Source organism: Antrostomus carolinensis, unplaced genomic scaffold, assembly GCF_000700745.2.
Source record: "Antrostomus carolinensis isolate BGI_N321 unplaced genomic scaffold, ASM70074v2 scaffold38855, whole genome shotgun sequence".
NCBI classification, from domain to species: Eukaryota; Metazoa; Chordata; class Aves; order Caprimulgiformes; family Caprimulgidae; genus Antrostomus; species Antrostomus carolinensis.
In genome coordinates, this window is record NW_010319081.1 from 804 (window position 1) to 17,333 (window position 16,530).

Consider the following 16,530-nt stretch of genomic DNA (forward strand, 5'->3'; position numbering starts at 1 on the left):
CACGCGGGACTTGGTGCTCTGGAGGGTGAGCTGCAAAAGAGCAGAGCAGGGGGGCTGAATGGGGACGGGGCTGACCCCCTCCTTCCCACAAGGCACCCAACCCCAGCGTCACCCCCCTGGGATGGCACCAGGCTGAGCAGGAGGGAGCTGCTGCTCCTGGCCCAGCTCCAGCTCCTCGGAAAACACCAGGGAAGCAGAAGCCGGGATGTCGTGCGCAGCCGCAGCAGCTGAGCCCATTGCTGCAACAAGCAGAGCCCGAAGGGGAAGTGCAGGTCCCCCAAGGAAAAGCTCTTGAGGGGCCACAGAGTCAATCAGCGTAACGAGGTTCCATGTGGAGAACACCAGGAGCCCTGGCCAGGGGTGCTGGGGCTGCGGCACCTCCTCACAGCACAATAAAACCCGCGGGGTCCAGCGTGCGCCGTCCTTTCCCTGCCCTGATGATGGAGGAACAGATGCAAAGCTGGAGGAGAAACAATTTCCATCAGCTGAGGACAGAGGGACAATGACACTCATCTCTAACCCCACAGCTCCTCCAAGGTGTCCAGGCCAGCCAGGTATGTGTCACCCACTGTCACCAGTTAGGAACCATCTTCTGTCCCACGCTCGTGTCCAACCTGAACCACCATCTGCGGTGGGATGAGCACATGTGCCCAGTTTGCCCTGTGGGGATTCAAGCAGCTACAATCACAGAGTCCCAGACTGGTTTGGGTTGGAAGAGACCTTAAAGCTCATCCAGTCCCAACCCCCCTGCCATCAGCAGGGACACCTTCCACTAGACCAGGTTGCTCAAAGCCTCATCCAACCTGGCCTTCAACACTTCCAGGGAGGAGCAGCCACAGCTTCTCTGGCCAACCTGGGACACTGTCTCACCACCAAAGAATTTCTTCCTCACATCTCATCGCCATCTCCCCTCTCTTAGTTTAAAGCCATCACCCCTTGTTCTGTCACTCTCTGCCCATGTCAAAAGTCACTCTCCCTCCTGCTTCTAAGCTCCCTTCAGGCACTGGAAGGCTGCAATGAGGTCTCCCTGGATCCTTCTCTTCTCCAAGCTCAACAAGCCCAGCTCCCTCAACCTTCTTTCATTAGAGAGGTGCTCCAGCCCTCCTGGCCTCCCCTGGCCCTGCTCCACCAGCAACATGGCTCATAACCACCATCCAGCACCTGTGTGGGGCTGACACCTTCCTCCTGCCCTGGGACCTCCCCCAGACACGTTCTCTCCATCCCGCAGCAGGATGGAGCTGGAGAACCCTCACTCCCAGGACTGTGCCCATGGAGCCAAGGCTCTGCAGGACACAGACACCCAGCCCAGAACGCCAGGCTCTCTGAAAAATAACGCCCCACGGAGGAGCCACAAGCCCATTTCATACTGAGCCAAATAAGAGATGAAAGAAACACCCTCAGGAGCGAGGCAGAAATCAGGGTATTTACAGATGAGCACCCAAAGGAGCGTGGTGGGCAAGGTGCCACCTTCCAACCAGCTGCTGAATCACCGCAGGAGTTTGCCAACACAGCCGGCTAATTGCGAAGGCTTCGTCTCAGCGGGATGGAGGAGCGGTGCCTGCCGCTGGGGACGGCGGTTCTGCTGAAACAGGAATCCTAGGATCACGTCACAGTGAATTAAATCCCACCACGGAGCTGCCAAGCGCTTCCCCCTCCCCACTTCCCACCCCCCCCATGGCCTTTCTCGGTAATTCCTTCACAGCTCTAATGCCATTCGGGAAGTGAAAAAAAAACTGTATTGCAGAGGAAATTTCTGCAGGGGTTTAATACCCTTTGCTGGCAGCATCTCCTGGGCCAGGGCTGGCTCTTCTCCTCCTGAGCATCCCCCTGCTCCTCCAGCATCCCCTCCACAGCTGGACGGAGGGTGGATGAGATGGGACAGCAGCTCCATGTGCTATGGGAAGCGCGTTGCCTCTAAAAAAAAATTTTAAGGCTGCAGAAGGGAAAAAGGAGTTGGCAGCCCCAGGCTGCTGCCAGCCCTACTGATGGTCCCAGCAAAGGCTTCATTAATGCTCTTCCAGCAGAAATCCTGCCTGTGACCCCAAGCAGACACCTGGCTGGGGCACAGGCCAGAGAATTTGGGGTATAAAACCCGAGTGGACATCATGGTGGGCAGCAGGTTCTTCCCCATCCTGCTGCAATGAGCTGGTGCAAGGATGGGGACTGTGGTGCTGCAGCAGAGATGGGCAGTGGGTGAGGGGCTGTCACGGGGCTGGAGAGGGGTGGGTGAGGCTGAGCAGTCCCACCACAGCCCAAAACAGGGCACCTTCACTTTCCCATTTCACCTGAGGTGACCTCTGAGAGGCCAGACACCCCCGAGGAGGAATATTTACCTGCCAGCGATCTCCCACCTAACACCCTGCCACTGAATTCATCTCTTCTGCAGGCTGGATGGCGAAGCAAAACATCCAAAAACATCCCAGAACATCCCCAAAACATCCCAAAATATCCCAAAGCAATCCCACCACCTCCTCAGCCTGCAGCAGCTCACGGTGCCGCTCCATTAAAGCCCAGCAAGGGGAGATGCCCCCCTAGTTCTCCCAGCAAACTCAGCTTCTGACGGGGAAATGAAAGGATCCAGCTACAACCGCTGATGAGGCAGAGAGGGAAGATGTTTCCCCCGGGCTTATGAGGGAGATTTTCATTCTGCTCTCTGCCTTTAGCCACACGCAGCTTCTCATTAATCCCCCGCGTGTTTTCACGCTCCTGGGGTAGCTCAAAGCACAGCTCCGTGCCCAAAGCTGCGCCCTCCCGAGCAGACGCTGCTGCAGTGCCAAGGGCAGAGCTCCGAGGGCAGCCAGCACAAGGAGAAGGTGTTGCTCTATCACCTGGGATCTTCAGAGCTTCCCCAAGATGCTCAACGTTGCTTTTTTTCACCTCTATAGGGAAACTGAGGCACAGGACGTGCAGCCCAGCTGCCAGCATACAGGGAGCAGGAGCCAAGATGGGTCTTGATGAGATTGGGGTGCTGCAGGGAGGGTGAGTGCTGTGTTTTTAACAGGGTCATGTCCTGCTGCTCGGTGGCACTCACCACCAGCCAGATTCTGTCATGTGAAAGGCAAAGAGCACAGGGTGACAACGGTGACAGAGCAGGCACCCGCGCTGCCACCCCCACGTTATGCTCTGGGTGTTTCTGAGAAAGCCAGGAGGCCTGTGCAGCGCTGGGCTCTGGGCAGGAGGATTTCTTCCCACTGAGGAAGAGGAGCCTCCTGCTGCCTTTCTCCCCTGTAACCTGGAGGGTGTTAGAAGAGCATCACAAGAGCAGGACATAGGCATGGTTGCCCCATCACCCATTAGCAGGAGCTGGGTTATAGCCAAGACCCCACCGGTGGCTTGGGCAGAGGAAAGGGCAGCAGCTTCAGGCTGCGCTGCCTCCAACACCCCCGGAGCTCCGGCAGCTCCAGCAGCCACCAGCCAGATCTCCTGCCCCGGGAAGCGGGGCTGCCCGGCAGCTCTCTGCCTTCTCCCATCCCATTACCGTCAGGCACATGAACAAACAGAGAGGAAATCAGGATTGCTCAGGATTGCTCTTGACTCTCCCTCAGCGATGCTCCGCTGTGCCTGGAGGGAAAACTCCCCCTTCCCTTTTTCTCTTTCTTTTCCTCTTGTTTCTCTCGCTGTTGAGCAGTTGCAGGGTGATCCTCGCTCCCGTCACTGACGATGCTCAGGTGAGGTGTCAGGGTCCCAACATTGAGCGCGGTACGGCTGCGGCACATCAGATCCCCAGGGATGTGCTGGAGGAAGCTGGGCAGAGCCAAGGGAAGCTCCTCAGGGCAGCGACCCCACAGCAACCAGGCTCACCCCAGCCAGCGCTGTGGGGCACAGGGAGGTGCTGCAAATGCCGGGAGGAGCAGGGAGCCCTGCAGCCGAGCTCACCTCCTTTCTCCTTCCTTTTAGCTGCAAGAGCCCCAGAGAGCTCTTGGCAGGGAAATCCCTCTCCCTCAGCAGGGAGCAAGTGGTTTTCCTCTTTTCTTTTGTGCACCAGGACATAAAAGTGAGGAGGAGAACAGCCAGGGAGGAGAGGACAGCCCTGCTCTGGCTTTTCATCACCCACCCATCTGTTGGGGGAAAGCCCAGAGGTGACCTCCAGTACCTCTGCAAAGTCTCTGCCTCCACTTTGCCTGGCCAGACAAGGAGAAATTAATATATATACCCGCATGGTAACGTTGTGCAGGCACAGCAGAGTGATTAAGAGCTGGTCACATTCTCGTCAGTGAGGAGAAGGGGGGAAAAAAACTTGATTTACAAGCAGTATTATGATAATCTCCTTCCTGCAGGAGGGAGGGTGGGCTCCACACTGCACTACCAGAGCCATCAAAGAAAATTTAGAGTGAGTGAGCACAATTAACCAGCCAGAGCTCAGATGAATCAAGATATGAGAAAGGGAAGAGTCCCACTCCCTGCATTCCTACGCTGGGGTTCCTCTGAGCTCTGCTTTTACCCAGAGCTGCTGGTCTGATCTGATTTAAGAAAAACAAACAAATAAAAGCAACCCAATAAAGTCCCTCACAGCCAAACACGTTTTAGAGCAGCTAACCCAATAACTGCAGGCACAGAACTTCTGCTGGCAGGGCAAACTGAATAGAGAGAAACCACCCGGGTTCCCAGGGAGCCCACGGGAGCCGGCGTCCCCACGCACTGGAGATGGCCACAGGCAGGAGAAGGGGGCTGAGAATCACATCAACCTTCTCCCATCCTCCTGGGGACTGAGGAATGGGGAGAGGTTTAAAATGTCACACACAATCCCAGAATTGCCTGGATTGGAAAAGCCCTTTAAGCTCATTGAGTCCAACCATGAACCCAACACTGACAAGTCCCCGACTAACCCATGTCCCTCAGCACTGTGTCTACACGACTCTTCAATCCCTCCAGGGATGGGGACTCCACCACTGCCCTGGCCAACCCCTTCCAATGCCTCAGAACCCTTTCAGCAAAGAAATTCTTCCTCACATCCCATCTCAACTGCCCTGGCCACAACTGGAGCCCATTTCCTCTTGTCCTGTCCCTTGGGCCTTGGTTGAACAGACCCACCCCCACCTCTCTCCACCCTCCTCCAAGGGACTTGCACAGAGCCACAAGGTCTCCCCTCAGCCTCCTTTTCTCCAGGCTCAACACCCCCAGTTCCCTCAGCCACAAGGGAACTCAGCACACTTGTGCTCCAGACCCTTCCCCAGCTCCGTTGCCCTTCTCTGGACACGCTCCAGCATTTCTCACTTCCTGGCTGTTATCTTGTTTATCCTGCAGCCCAGCCTGGCTGGAGGAGAGGGTGACCCATACCACCCCCAGCAGAACCACCTCACCCCATGTGATGCTGGGGACATCTTCCTGCTGCTGGGAGGGAGATCAACCATCCCTGTGAAACCATCACCCAGTGCCACATGCAGTAAATCCCCTCCCCACTCCCCTGTCCATCCCTGTCCATCCCTGCTCACTCCCCACCGGCCAGGTGGACATTTCAATTCCCACCTTTACTCTTGAATCCAAAACCTTTCTATTTTTCCCTCCCCACTCCCTCTCCAGTTCCCACCTCCCTGTTTCTCTCTCACTCCCACGCTGCCGTTTATTCTCTCCTAAGCACAAGTTTTCCCCCAGCCTCCGAGGCTTTGATGAGCGCGTTTAAAAGACAGAAGATGACGCTCCATTTGAAGGAAATGCTTTTCAAAAGCTGTCACAAAAATAGGTCTGATGTCTCCTAGTTTCCTTTCACTTCTTATAAACAAGGAAAGCAGGCTGCCGTGTCCCAGTTTAGCTACCAAGGAGTTTCACTTCCCAGCTCTGAGGAGAAGCAGGACAGAAAGAAAATGAGCCCAGCAGGGACAAGGCCGCTCACACATGGGGATTTGTGGGCAAGAGCCACGTGGGATGCGCCTCCATCTCCTCCTGCACTCAGAAAATTTGTGCCTAGAGGTGTCTAGAGCTGCTCAGCGAGTGTCTCCCAGCTCTCACCTGCGTCCCAGGCGGGTGCCAGGCAGGGCAACAAGCCAACATCCTCACTCAGCTTTTCTCTCCATCCCTCAGAGCTCCTGAGGGGATGGGAAACACCGGTGCTGCTCCTCCTGGAAGTCCCTCGCTGGTGGTGTGCCCGTTCTGCAGCACGCAGCCTTCCCCTCTCCTGGTGGGAGTGGATCATCCAGCGATGCCGCAGCAATGCTGCAGTTCTGCCCCAGACTAAAAAGCATCTCAGCTGTGTCCGGGCTGTCACAGGATCCACAGGGAAGGATGGACTCACCTGTGTGCAGCTCAGCCTACTCTGGGCCACCCAGGCTCCCTCCTGCCCTTCCCAGAGTAGAAGTATTTCTTGTGCTGGTCCTTTCCCTCCGCAGGATGATGCTCCAGAGGCACAATAACATTTTTCTTCCCTGAAATGGCTGTGGTCTTCCATCTCCCCAGCAAACCACTGGAGCAAAGCAGACCCGTTTCATGCAGAGGTATCTGCAAGTCCCAGAAGGGGAGAAGAGAGGAAGGGAGTCCCCAGGAGAAGACAAAGAAACCCCAAAACATTTGTTGAAGGCCTCAAGGGACACGTTTCAGTGATCCCTAGCAAGGTGCTAGCCAGCACGGCTGGAAATCAGGCAAAGAAGCCGTCTGCTCCCAAAAACCTTCAGCCTGTCCAGATGATTAAGTAGCCTCATGATGTTTGGTGGTGGCACAGCAGCTTCGGATCTCCATCACGAGAGACTCAGATGGCAGTGCCCATCATTAACTCACCAGTGTCCTTACACTGCTGTAGAGGACAGACCACAGCAGATCTTGAAGGTGAGAGGAGTGAAGATAAACCTGCAGAAGTCTCATTTTCCTCAGCAGCCAGAAGCTGCTCATTGCCTAAACCCAAAGGAGATGCTGCTGCGTCTGTAGGAACGTGGTAGAACGTGACCATTCGTGGTCTGATGATACAAGAAGCCCCGACTAGTTTACTGGTGATAAATAAGCAGAGTTGCAGTAGCCTACCCAACCCCAAAGACCTCAACAAGAGAAAAAATCCTGCATTACCAGAGTTGAGGGCAACACTGCACTGCAACCTGGATCAGCCAGGAGAGGAGCTGGCAAGATCACCATCAGCAACAGCTCACCCCACCACCATCATCCACGCAATCCCCACCAAAAGGGGTGGCCCAAAGGAGCCAGCTGGAGCCCCAGAGGAACACTGCATCCAAAAAAAAAGCTGAGAGCTGCTGGAGAGCCTGGCAGGGAATGGCCAAGTGTGTCCATGGAAGGACCAGAGCGCTGCTCAAGGACAAAGCCGCTTGTCTGGGAACAGGCCTGGAGATTTGCTCTTTGCCTGGATACTTCAAAGGGTTTAAATCACAGTAAATAAGCATGACTGTGCAAGAAGAAAGCAACCAGAATGAAAGACCCGATTACGTTTTAGAGCAGCAGCCTGTCCTGGGAGCCTTCCTACACCAGAGGAGGTGAGGAAGAAGTGGGTTTTTTCATCTTCCACCACAGCCCAAGTGGCAAAGCCTCCTGAAGCTGAGCCAGCTGGAGCCAGCAGCTCCAGCCCACGGCAGAGAGCGCTACGGAAAAGGGAAATCAGTTTCCAGATGAGGTGCTTGTGCTGTGCCCACAGAGCTCATAAAAGAGGATTAGCATGTTAACCATGTAATTAAACATGAAAAACTTAGCAGGCGTCTTCAAAGGCAAGCAACAAAACCCAGAGGTCACACCACAGCACTTGCTGTGCATCTGGTTTAATTATGGGGGCTCCTTCCAGGCACCGAACCTCTCCCAGCTGCTGGATCAGTATTTTCACAAACTGCCAGGGCTGCGTTTCACCTCCTGGTGCTGCAGCCACAAGTGGATTTTGCCCCAGTTTCACCTGCCATGGAGTTTCTCAAAGTCAGTTGGGATGGGACAGTGGGTTTCAACCACGGCCAGCCTGCCCCAGAAAGACATCCAATGCCTTCCCCGAGGTGGGCCAGACCTGCAGGATCACCCTTTGTTTGAGCCTCTTCTCCAAAGAAATGTTTAACAAGGCCAGTGGTCCATCCTGGGGACACCTGCAGTTCCCCTGGAGAGCTGCTGGCACCTCCCAGCCAGCACAAAACCCTCACTGGAGTGAGTTACAGCACTGCCTGCACTTCTGAAAGGGCTGGTCCATTCAAGAAGGGCACAAACCTGTGCTGATCTCTTCTGGGTACCGGCCAGGGAGAAGTCTGCACCTAAAGCATCCTCCTGCCTCTGCTACAGAGCTCCAGAGGTGCTGGGAAATGGCTCCACAGTCGGCTGTACGCGTTTGCCACACAGGCAGGGCAAAGCCCTCAGCCCTCAGGGCAACTCTTAATGGAAGCCTTCTCCAAAGGTGCTTGCCACCAGGTTTGCCACCCGCCTTTGCGAGCACGGCTGTGCAGCATCCACACCGCTTCTTCCCTTGGCACTAGTGCTCTAAACTTGCTAAACCCTGCGGGTGGACAAGAACTACGGTCAAGGAAAGAGAAAAAAGCTTCCTCAGACTCATCCTCCCAAAGGAGGGAGTTGATGCTCTGCACACACACAGCCTGCAGACCGAGGGCAAATCCTCAGAGGAAAGCAGGCTCTGGGAAGAAGAGACAGCGGCGTTACCAGAGCAGGAGTCACCAGCGTGCTGGAGGAGGCAGGGGACAGGCAGAGGCAGGGCAGGCAGGCAGAAGAGTGGCTCTGACAGCCGGTGTACCCAGGCACGATGGTGACCAACAGCATCCAGCACAGTCTCCCCACACAGCCCCCAGCTGCAGCCTTGCCCAAGAACTTCCTGCAGACACCAGCTGTCCTCAACCCTCCGCTTTATGTTCCTCTGGTACTTCTCAAACAGGCAGGCACTGATGCCACGTCCACGTGCTGCTCCTCTCCACGAGGGAGGTATGCATTTTTAGCTTGTTATGACAGTTTTGTCAGCAAAGAGTTGATGGGGTTTGTTTGGGTTTTTGTTTTTTTTTAAATCCTGAATTTCTTTCTGCAGGAAACAAGGAGGATGGTCTTGCTTTACTTCATTAAAGAAATCTTCAAAGGCCACCCTGCACCTCCAAGAGATTCCCAGCCACCAGCAGCAGAGCAAAACCAGGCATGTTCAATTATTTAAGCATCTACACCTGCACTCCCCCACTGATGTCGCCAACTCAGCTTCTGCCAAGAAAGATACTTCCCAGCACAGAGGATCAGGTACAAAAACGAACGCAGAGAGGCTGTGAACGCTACCCAGGGAGAGTGAGCTGGGCAGGGTGGCTGCCTGTGACATGCTGCACAGGTCCACCGTGGGGACAGGCAGGGTGTGGTGCCCTGGTGAGTCGGATCCCAGCAGCACCACACCCTGCTGTGGTGTGGAACGAGCATTGTAGGGGTGGCAGCAAGGGGAGCTGGCTAGAGCGGTGCGTGTCACAGGCAGGCTCATGCACGGGTTAGTATCACAGCCAGTGATCCCATCACCCCACGCAGAGTACCTTGGAATAACCTACTGTGAAGTCTCAAATGCAGATAGGTCTTCTGCCCTGGGCTTGAGGCTAAACCAGCAAAATAAAATCAACAACAACAACAAAAACAACAACAAAATTCCTCTGTGATACGAGTAATGTAAGGTCATTTGTGCAATCTGTGCAGCTCGCCCCGAGCGCTGAAGCCATCAGCAGCTTCCAGGTGGGGCAGAGGCCTGGCATTATTTCAGTGTTGCTAAACTGCTGCCCCATATTCAGTGTCTTGTATTTCCTTTTCCATCACAACCACAAAGACAAAAGCCCCCCTGACCTCCTGGTGGCATGAACAAAAGCAGTCTGTAATTAAAATTAAAATTCTGATGTGCTCCACTAATAGACTATTATTTAAAACCTTTTGCTCCTCCAGCTGAGATGCAGGAGCTGGGCAGCCTCTGTCACCTCCTGAAGGGAGGGGACAGGACAAGACTCCAGCTTCAAAGGAGCAAAGACTGACCACACAGTCCCAATTAGAGCGATGAGCCCTGACAGACATGGAAATGATTGCCCAGCCACCTTCTCTGAGTGAGACCAACGGGACCATCAGCTCTCTGTGAACTTGACTCTGTCAGAAGTGAAAATTTAGCATTTCCCATTTAAACTGAGGACTTTGAGCAGGGAGACAAAACCTAACCAAACCTACTGGGACCAGAAATGTCTTCAGATCCTACAGTGACAAAAGGGTCTGGGAAGATTTTTATATTCTCTGCTCTGGAGGGACAGAACCCGAATAGCTCAGGGCCAGCACGGGGAAACCGGGAAGTGAAACCCACTAGATTCATTTTCCTGCCCCAATTCAGTGATCATTAACTCCCAGCCATGAAAGTCAGCGTGAAGGGATATTTTCAAATCCCTTCAGACCTAACTCTCAGTAGGGAGTAGTAAAGAGGCCAGGATTTGTTTTTACCACCTGAAAACTGACCGCTACACCCCACTGTACTGATTAGGGATGCGCCCCCAGCCCCTCGTTACACTGAGCCTGGCTGGGAGAACAGCCGAGCTGCAAAGCAAAAGCAAAAGGACTGGATGTAAAAATAAAGAGCAGGCTTTGCTGTGACCTTTCAGGTGTGACTTCCAAGCTGGCAGACCCAGCCATCCTAACTTTTTAGCTCAGTTATTCATCTCCACTGCATTTCTAAAGGTCTTGATGATCTCACTTGCAAGACCACAAAGCCCAGCAAGGATTTTGCTCCTTGTCCACTGTACAAGACACAGCATCAATCAGCGAGGAGCAGCGCTGGTCCGTCGGCTCAGGGAGCTGCCACAGCCCTGGGTCACATTCCCAGCTCTGCTGCCAGCCTGTTCCCTGACCTTGGGCAAGTTTTCTCCATCACTCCCGGTGCTATTGCGTACTGTTCACTGTGGACCCTGTGAACTCTCTGGTTCCAGGGTCCACAGCTCAGGGAGCAGACACCTCACACACCCTGCTAGCCAAAGATTTTGCTGTTAGTATTTGAAGCTGCACTACAGGTTACTTGAGAAGAGAGGAAAAGAGAGGACAAGCTTTTTGGCTTTTTCTACTGAGCGCCCATGAAGTCAGGAGTATTTTTGCCCTTATTATTCACCAGCCAAGCTCAAGGCTGCTTCCTTGCCATGCCCATAGGGAATGGTTGCAATAGGCAGGTAGGGCTTTTCCTCTTCCTGGGGTCACCAGGGTAGCAGATCCCTTCTAACAGCATTTCTGTGCAGGTTTTGTTAAAGCTCAGCAAGACATTCAAACCTCCAGATCTTTGCACCCCCTTACATGGCACGGAAAAGACAAGGCTTGGTTGTGGCAAATATAAACCAGGACGAACCAGAAGCTGAAATTCTCTACACCCTGGTTTCAAAGCTAAGCAGCCGGGGAAGAAAGCCTAGATCAAACAATTTTATTATAACAACTTGTGCAAAAGCTAAACCAAATGGAAAGGTTCTTTTCTTGTTGGTTTTTTTTAAAGGGTCTCATCAGGTGAGATACAAACTGGAGCTCTCCGATACCTTTTTAATAGTGTTGTGCTTGCTGTTGCCTCGGCTGGCATTTTCGTTGTGCAATATATCCAGAGCTGTCTCTCTCTCCTTCAGCTTCAGTGCCTCGATTTCTGTCTTCAGCTCATTCAGCTGCTCCTGCAAGTGCTTGCTCTTCTCCATGTACTCTACCCTAGCGCACACAAAAGAGTCCCGGGTTAGTCCTGACCAGCTGACGTGACACCGTGGCAGCTGATAACAGAATTTATAACAGAAAAACCTGATCTTCATCACTTCTAATGTGTGGAACTGACAATAATAGTTTAGAGCACACAGTAAATTACTCTGAGCAATGATTTGTTCCTTACTAATAAGAGGATCCAGACACAAAACAAAACTCTAAGTCTACTATAAAAAAATAAAGCCAAACTAGAGTTGCTGGATGGTATTTTTAAGTCTCCTGATTTCTGAGTGATCTGCACCATGACACAGGTTAATATTACACAGTTTCAGTTGACAAGGTAGCAGTTTAAGCAGCACTGCTCTACTCCACTGCACCCTCTCTTAAACCCAGCTCTACAAACTCAAAGGCACAAATCCTTCCAGTGAGGAAAGACACTGATGTACTGATTTCCCATGTTTTAGAGGGATTTAGCTTGTAAAATGTGTGGGAGCAAGCACTACCCCCAAAATACCGAGTATGTTTTAGACACACAGCATCCCTGAGTGAAAGAAAGATCTCCCAAAAAAAGAAAGAAAGAAAAAAAACCCAACCAAACCAACCCAGCCATTCTCAGGACTCGGCTCCAACTGCCTTCCACCATGACACAATGACTGGAGAAAAATCACATCATGTCAGCCTTGTACTTGTGATTAAACACCGAGACCCAAGTCAAAGCACCAGGAGACTAACAAAAAAACCTTTTCAGAGTGCTAAAATTTGTAGCAGGGTTTATCTCAGCACCCAGGGAAGGAGAACAGTCCCGGAGAAGTCAGTGAAAGCATGCTATTGCTTTTAGCATTTGGCAAAGCCAAGCTCTTCCTGCTTAGGAGAGTGGGATGACCTAGTTAGCAACCTGGGTGCAGAACCAGGAATTATCCTGTTATTTTCAGCTGCTATTTTTTTTTTTTCCTTCTACCTTTAGGAGAAGTTTTTAACCTCTGCCTTTAGCAAAGCGTTCTGTTATTTCATACACAGCAGAGGGTACTCAGCAGAGGCAAAACAAACCACCTTCTGGGATCCAGGGGTGTTTCATTCCAGCCCCAGGAAGTTTTGGCCGGAGCCCTTCTAGCTTTGATCTACAACCCAATCGATGAACAAAGCACATTATTACTACAGAGATTAAAATCTGATCTGCTTTGATTTCTGCTAAATTTGTAATTTTGAAGGCTACACTTACACCCTCAGGAAAACAACAAGATCAAAGCTCATAATCACATCCAAACTTGCTTGCGCACACTTTTTATATATCGACATGACATAGATTCCAAGAAAAAGGGGTTAAAGCCCTAAGGTGGGACCTCAGCCCAGACTCCAGCTATCTTTACATTCTCTAGACACACTGCAAATGAACAAGCACCAACCTGCAATAGTTCAGACTGCTGTTAACTCTGCCAACACGGACAATTCAAGCCTAAACAAGGGCCAGGTTAAGACTACGGAGAGGAATTGACTGGTGCAGGGCTCCGCGTGCTCAAACTTGCCTTTAAGCAGGCAGCAGGGGATGGATCTGTGACACCAGGTCCTCACCCAGAGAAATGATAAGCCAGCAGCTACATCATACTCTGCACAGAGCTACAAATGACCTGGTAAATGCAAACCCAAAAGATTTCTCCCCTTTGCACCTCACATCTGGAATGTAAAGGTCACACTCAGCCCCAGTGCAACTCTTCCCAATGCAACCGAGGCACAAATTCCAGCTGGGACACATGCCACATACTTCTCTTTCTCAATTTCCATTGAAAGCCTCTTCATGTCTGTATCTTTGAAGTCAAAGGACAGGCTCTCGCTGATGAGGTTGAAGCTTGGCAGGTCAGTAGGCAGTGCTGTCGTACTGGAGTTCATGGACTGCTAAAGAGACAGAGAACAAACAAGTCACTTCGGGCCAGAAAAAGCATTCCTACAGCAAATGTTGTGCAACTCAGAAACACACAAGTAAAATCAGAGCAACACCTAAGCACGCAGCACACAGTGCTACTTACTAATGCTGCAATAAGTCCTGATCTGCTATTCACAGAGTAACAACACACTGTTGGAGTGGGGTGTGTTCTGCCTTGCAGTGGTGTTGAACTGGAAGGATCTCATCATTTACATGGGCAAAGGGAAGGGACACATGTACTCCTGGTGCAACACAGCTGACTTCATTTGTCTGAACCAGCCTCAAACCTTCTTCACGCTCCTTTTCAGCTGGTGATCTCTGAACACAGAAGATGGCAAGCACTCCCAAGGTGCTGCAGAAGCAGAGCAGCAAACAAGCCCAGCATCCCAAGCATCAGATCACCCTGAAGATCCCCTTGCTCCATTCCCAATTTTCTCATCAATTCAGAGCTATTGCTTGTCTGGGACCCTGCTCTTTGTGGTAGTGAAGAGGAGACAAAACACCACCTGCCTTCAGAATCTATCAACAAAACTTTGTAAGATCAAGGTCTTATCACTGCTGTTGCCATTTAAAACAACACTGGACAGAAGCAGCCTCTTGGGAGACTTCTGAGAGCTATTTAACATTAAATCTCATTTTAAAAGTGCAAGCTGTGAACAGGGGCAACGTAAGACCTGGTATGACAGCAGAGTCCTGCACTCCCCTGCTCCCCACAGTGTGAGCAAAGAACAACATAAGCCCAAGGGTTAACTTGGGATGCAGTTTCAGTAAGGTCCATGCAGAGGCACCGATACATTTTTCTCTTCGCAGTAATTTGCAGTTCCAAGTGTTTAGGAGCCACTGCTAGACTCAGCTGGAAATGCAGAGATAACAGAGAATCACTCATATCACACCTGAGCAAGGATTCGGTTATTTTCTTCCTCCTGCAAAATGTTGTGATATCCCTCACGAACACACGCTGCCAGGCCCTCAGATTTTATCTTCCCCTAAAAAAAAATGACCCTTCTCTCTGTCAAAAATTCTGACACACCTCTAATAAATGGGCTCATTACCAGTGGAGGAAAAGCATCCTTACTCAAATCATCACTCTGCTCTTGCAATCTGTTACACGAGGTCGCAAGCGGTGGCACAGGGGCTTCAGCTGGCAGACTGTGAGCGTGGATCTGAGTCAGAGCTGCTGCCGGCGTGCTAAGCCTTCCTTTTGGATATGAGAAACCCAGCCCAGCATCCGAAAGGTCACCCACCTCTCTGCTAGATGTTCCTTCCCCTCACAGCAAGAAGGACATGGACGTGCTGGAGCGTGTCCAGAGAAGGGCAACAGAGCTGGGGAAGGGTCTGGAGCACAAGTGTGCTGAGTTCCCTTGTGGCTGAGGGAACTGGGGGTGTTGAGCCTGGAGAAAAGGAGGCTGAGGGGAGACCTTCTGGCTCTGTCCAAGTCCCTTGGAGGAGGGTGGAGAGAGGTGGGGGTGGGTCTGTTCAACCAAGGCCCAAGGGACAGGACAAGAGGAAATGGGCTCCAGTTGTGGCCAGGGCAGTTGAGATGGGATGTGAGGAAGAATTTCTTTGCTGCAAGGGTTCTGAGGCATTGGAAGGGGTTGGCCAGGGCAGTGGTGGAGTCCCCATCCCTGGAGGGATTGAAGAGCCACGTAGACACAGTGCTGAGGGACATGGGTTAGTCATAGGGGACTGGTCAGTGTTGGGTTCATGGTTGGACTCAATGAGCTTAAAGGGCTTTTCTAATCCTGGTGATTCTGGGATTCTGTGATTCCTGCTTTAAGGGATTCCTGTAAGGAAAACAATGTGCCCAAACCAGCCTGGACTGGGGGATGGCAGGAGATGGTGCTGCAGAGACAGACTGAGCACACAGCAAGACCTGGTGGGATGGTTCTACTGTATCTGCTCCAACAACTGAGATCTTGAGCTTCAACTGGGTCTTTCTTTCCCTCATTTCTTCTATTTGGGATATCCAGGGATTGTTTGCTGGTAGCTCCACTTCAACAAGAACCACTCGCACCAGGGCGGTGACAGATTTACTCTGCACAACAACCTGCCTCTTCCCTCACTGCCAACCTGGAATTCACAAACAGCCAGGGCTCGTTCCCTGCTCACTCTTCAGCTGGACAAACCTGAGAGGGACGACATTTCATTTACCCTGCAGAGGTAAAGCTGGAACACAAACATCTAGTACAACCATAAACAAAGTGCCACACGAAACTGCGCTGCTTGGCCTGGCTGGAGCGTTACAGGTACGTTAGATTCACATGGTGAGGAAACAGGATTTGTCACTCCTCTTTGCAATTGCTACTAGTGCAGAACGCAGCCACATCAATTCTGGAGCAGGCAGTGCAAAGGACAGCCGAGTACCTAAATTCCAGTCTCGAAGGGAAGGGGATAGGTCTGCCAAAGCACTTAACTGATTTAAATACTTGCATCGCATTGACATTCAAGTCCTTCCCCTGTACGGCACACAGGTGTTTGCAAAGCCCTTCCCACGTGAGATTCTACTATCTCTGCTGTGCCGGGGAGCCAGGATCATCAGAACCAGCCTGCTGGCCTTCAAACAACCTTTAGCATTTTTTTTCAGCACAAGCTTGTTGGTTTTTCTTTAAAAAATAAACAAACAAAACAAAACAACACACAAAACCCCCCCCAAAAAAAACCCCAAACGATGTCAGTAAGAGTTGAGCAAGAATTTCAGTTGCTGCAATCATTAAGTCCAGATGCCAACTGGTCAGGGTTACTACAGCCACTTCCTCACCTTTCCTCAGCACCACTCTTTCATGGAGCAATGAAAAAATTGTTGGAGAAGTCAGAGAGCAGTAGCAGTGAGGAAGAGTCAGGGAAGAGCAAAGAGTATGCTGAGGGCTTCCAAAGGCACCGGCTCAGGATCTGGAGCAAAGCATTTCCCTGCCATTTGCAATAATCCTGGGCGAGTCTTGCACAAGGTACAGAGATTTTTAATCCAGGTGATAAAGGGGACACAGACCTTTTCTTTTATGTGTTTACTCACCTGGAACAAACTGCACAGAATCACAGAATGTCAGGGA

General features: G+C 51.7%; 1 protein-coding gene across 1 annotated transcript; it reads right to left on the reverse strand.

Moving 5' to 3' along the window:
• Positions 1-11,295: 11,295 nt before the first annotated feature.
• LOC104525878 (merlin-like) lies at positions 11,296-13,455 on the reverse strand (the record flags this gene model as incomplete). Its single annotated transcript, XM_010169155.1, has 2 exons — positions 11,296-11,577; positions 13,325-13,455. Coding segments are annotated over 2 exons (324 nt in total), but the record flags the coding sequence as incomplete, so codon positions are not given.
• Positions 13,456-16,530: the final 3,075 nt, after the last annotated feature.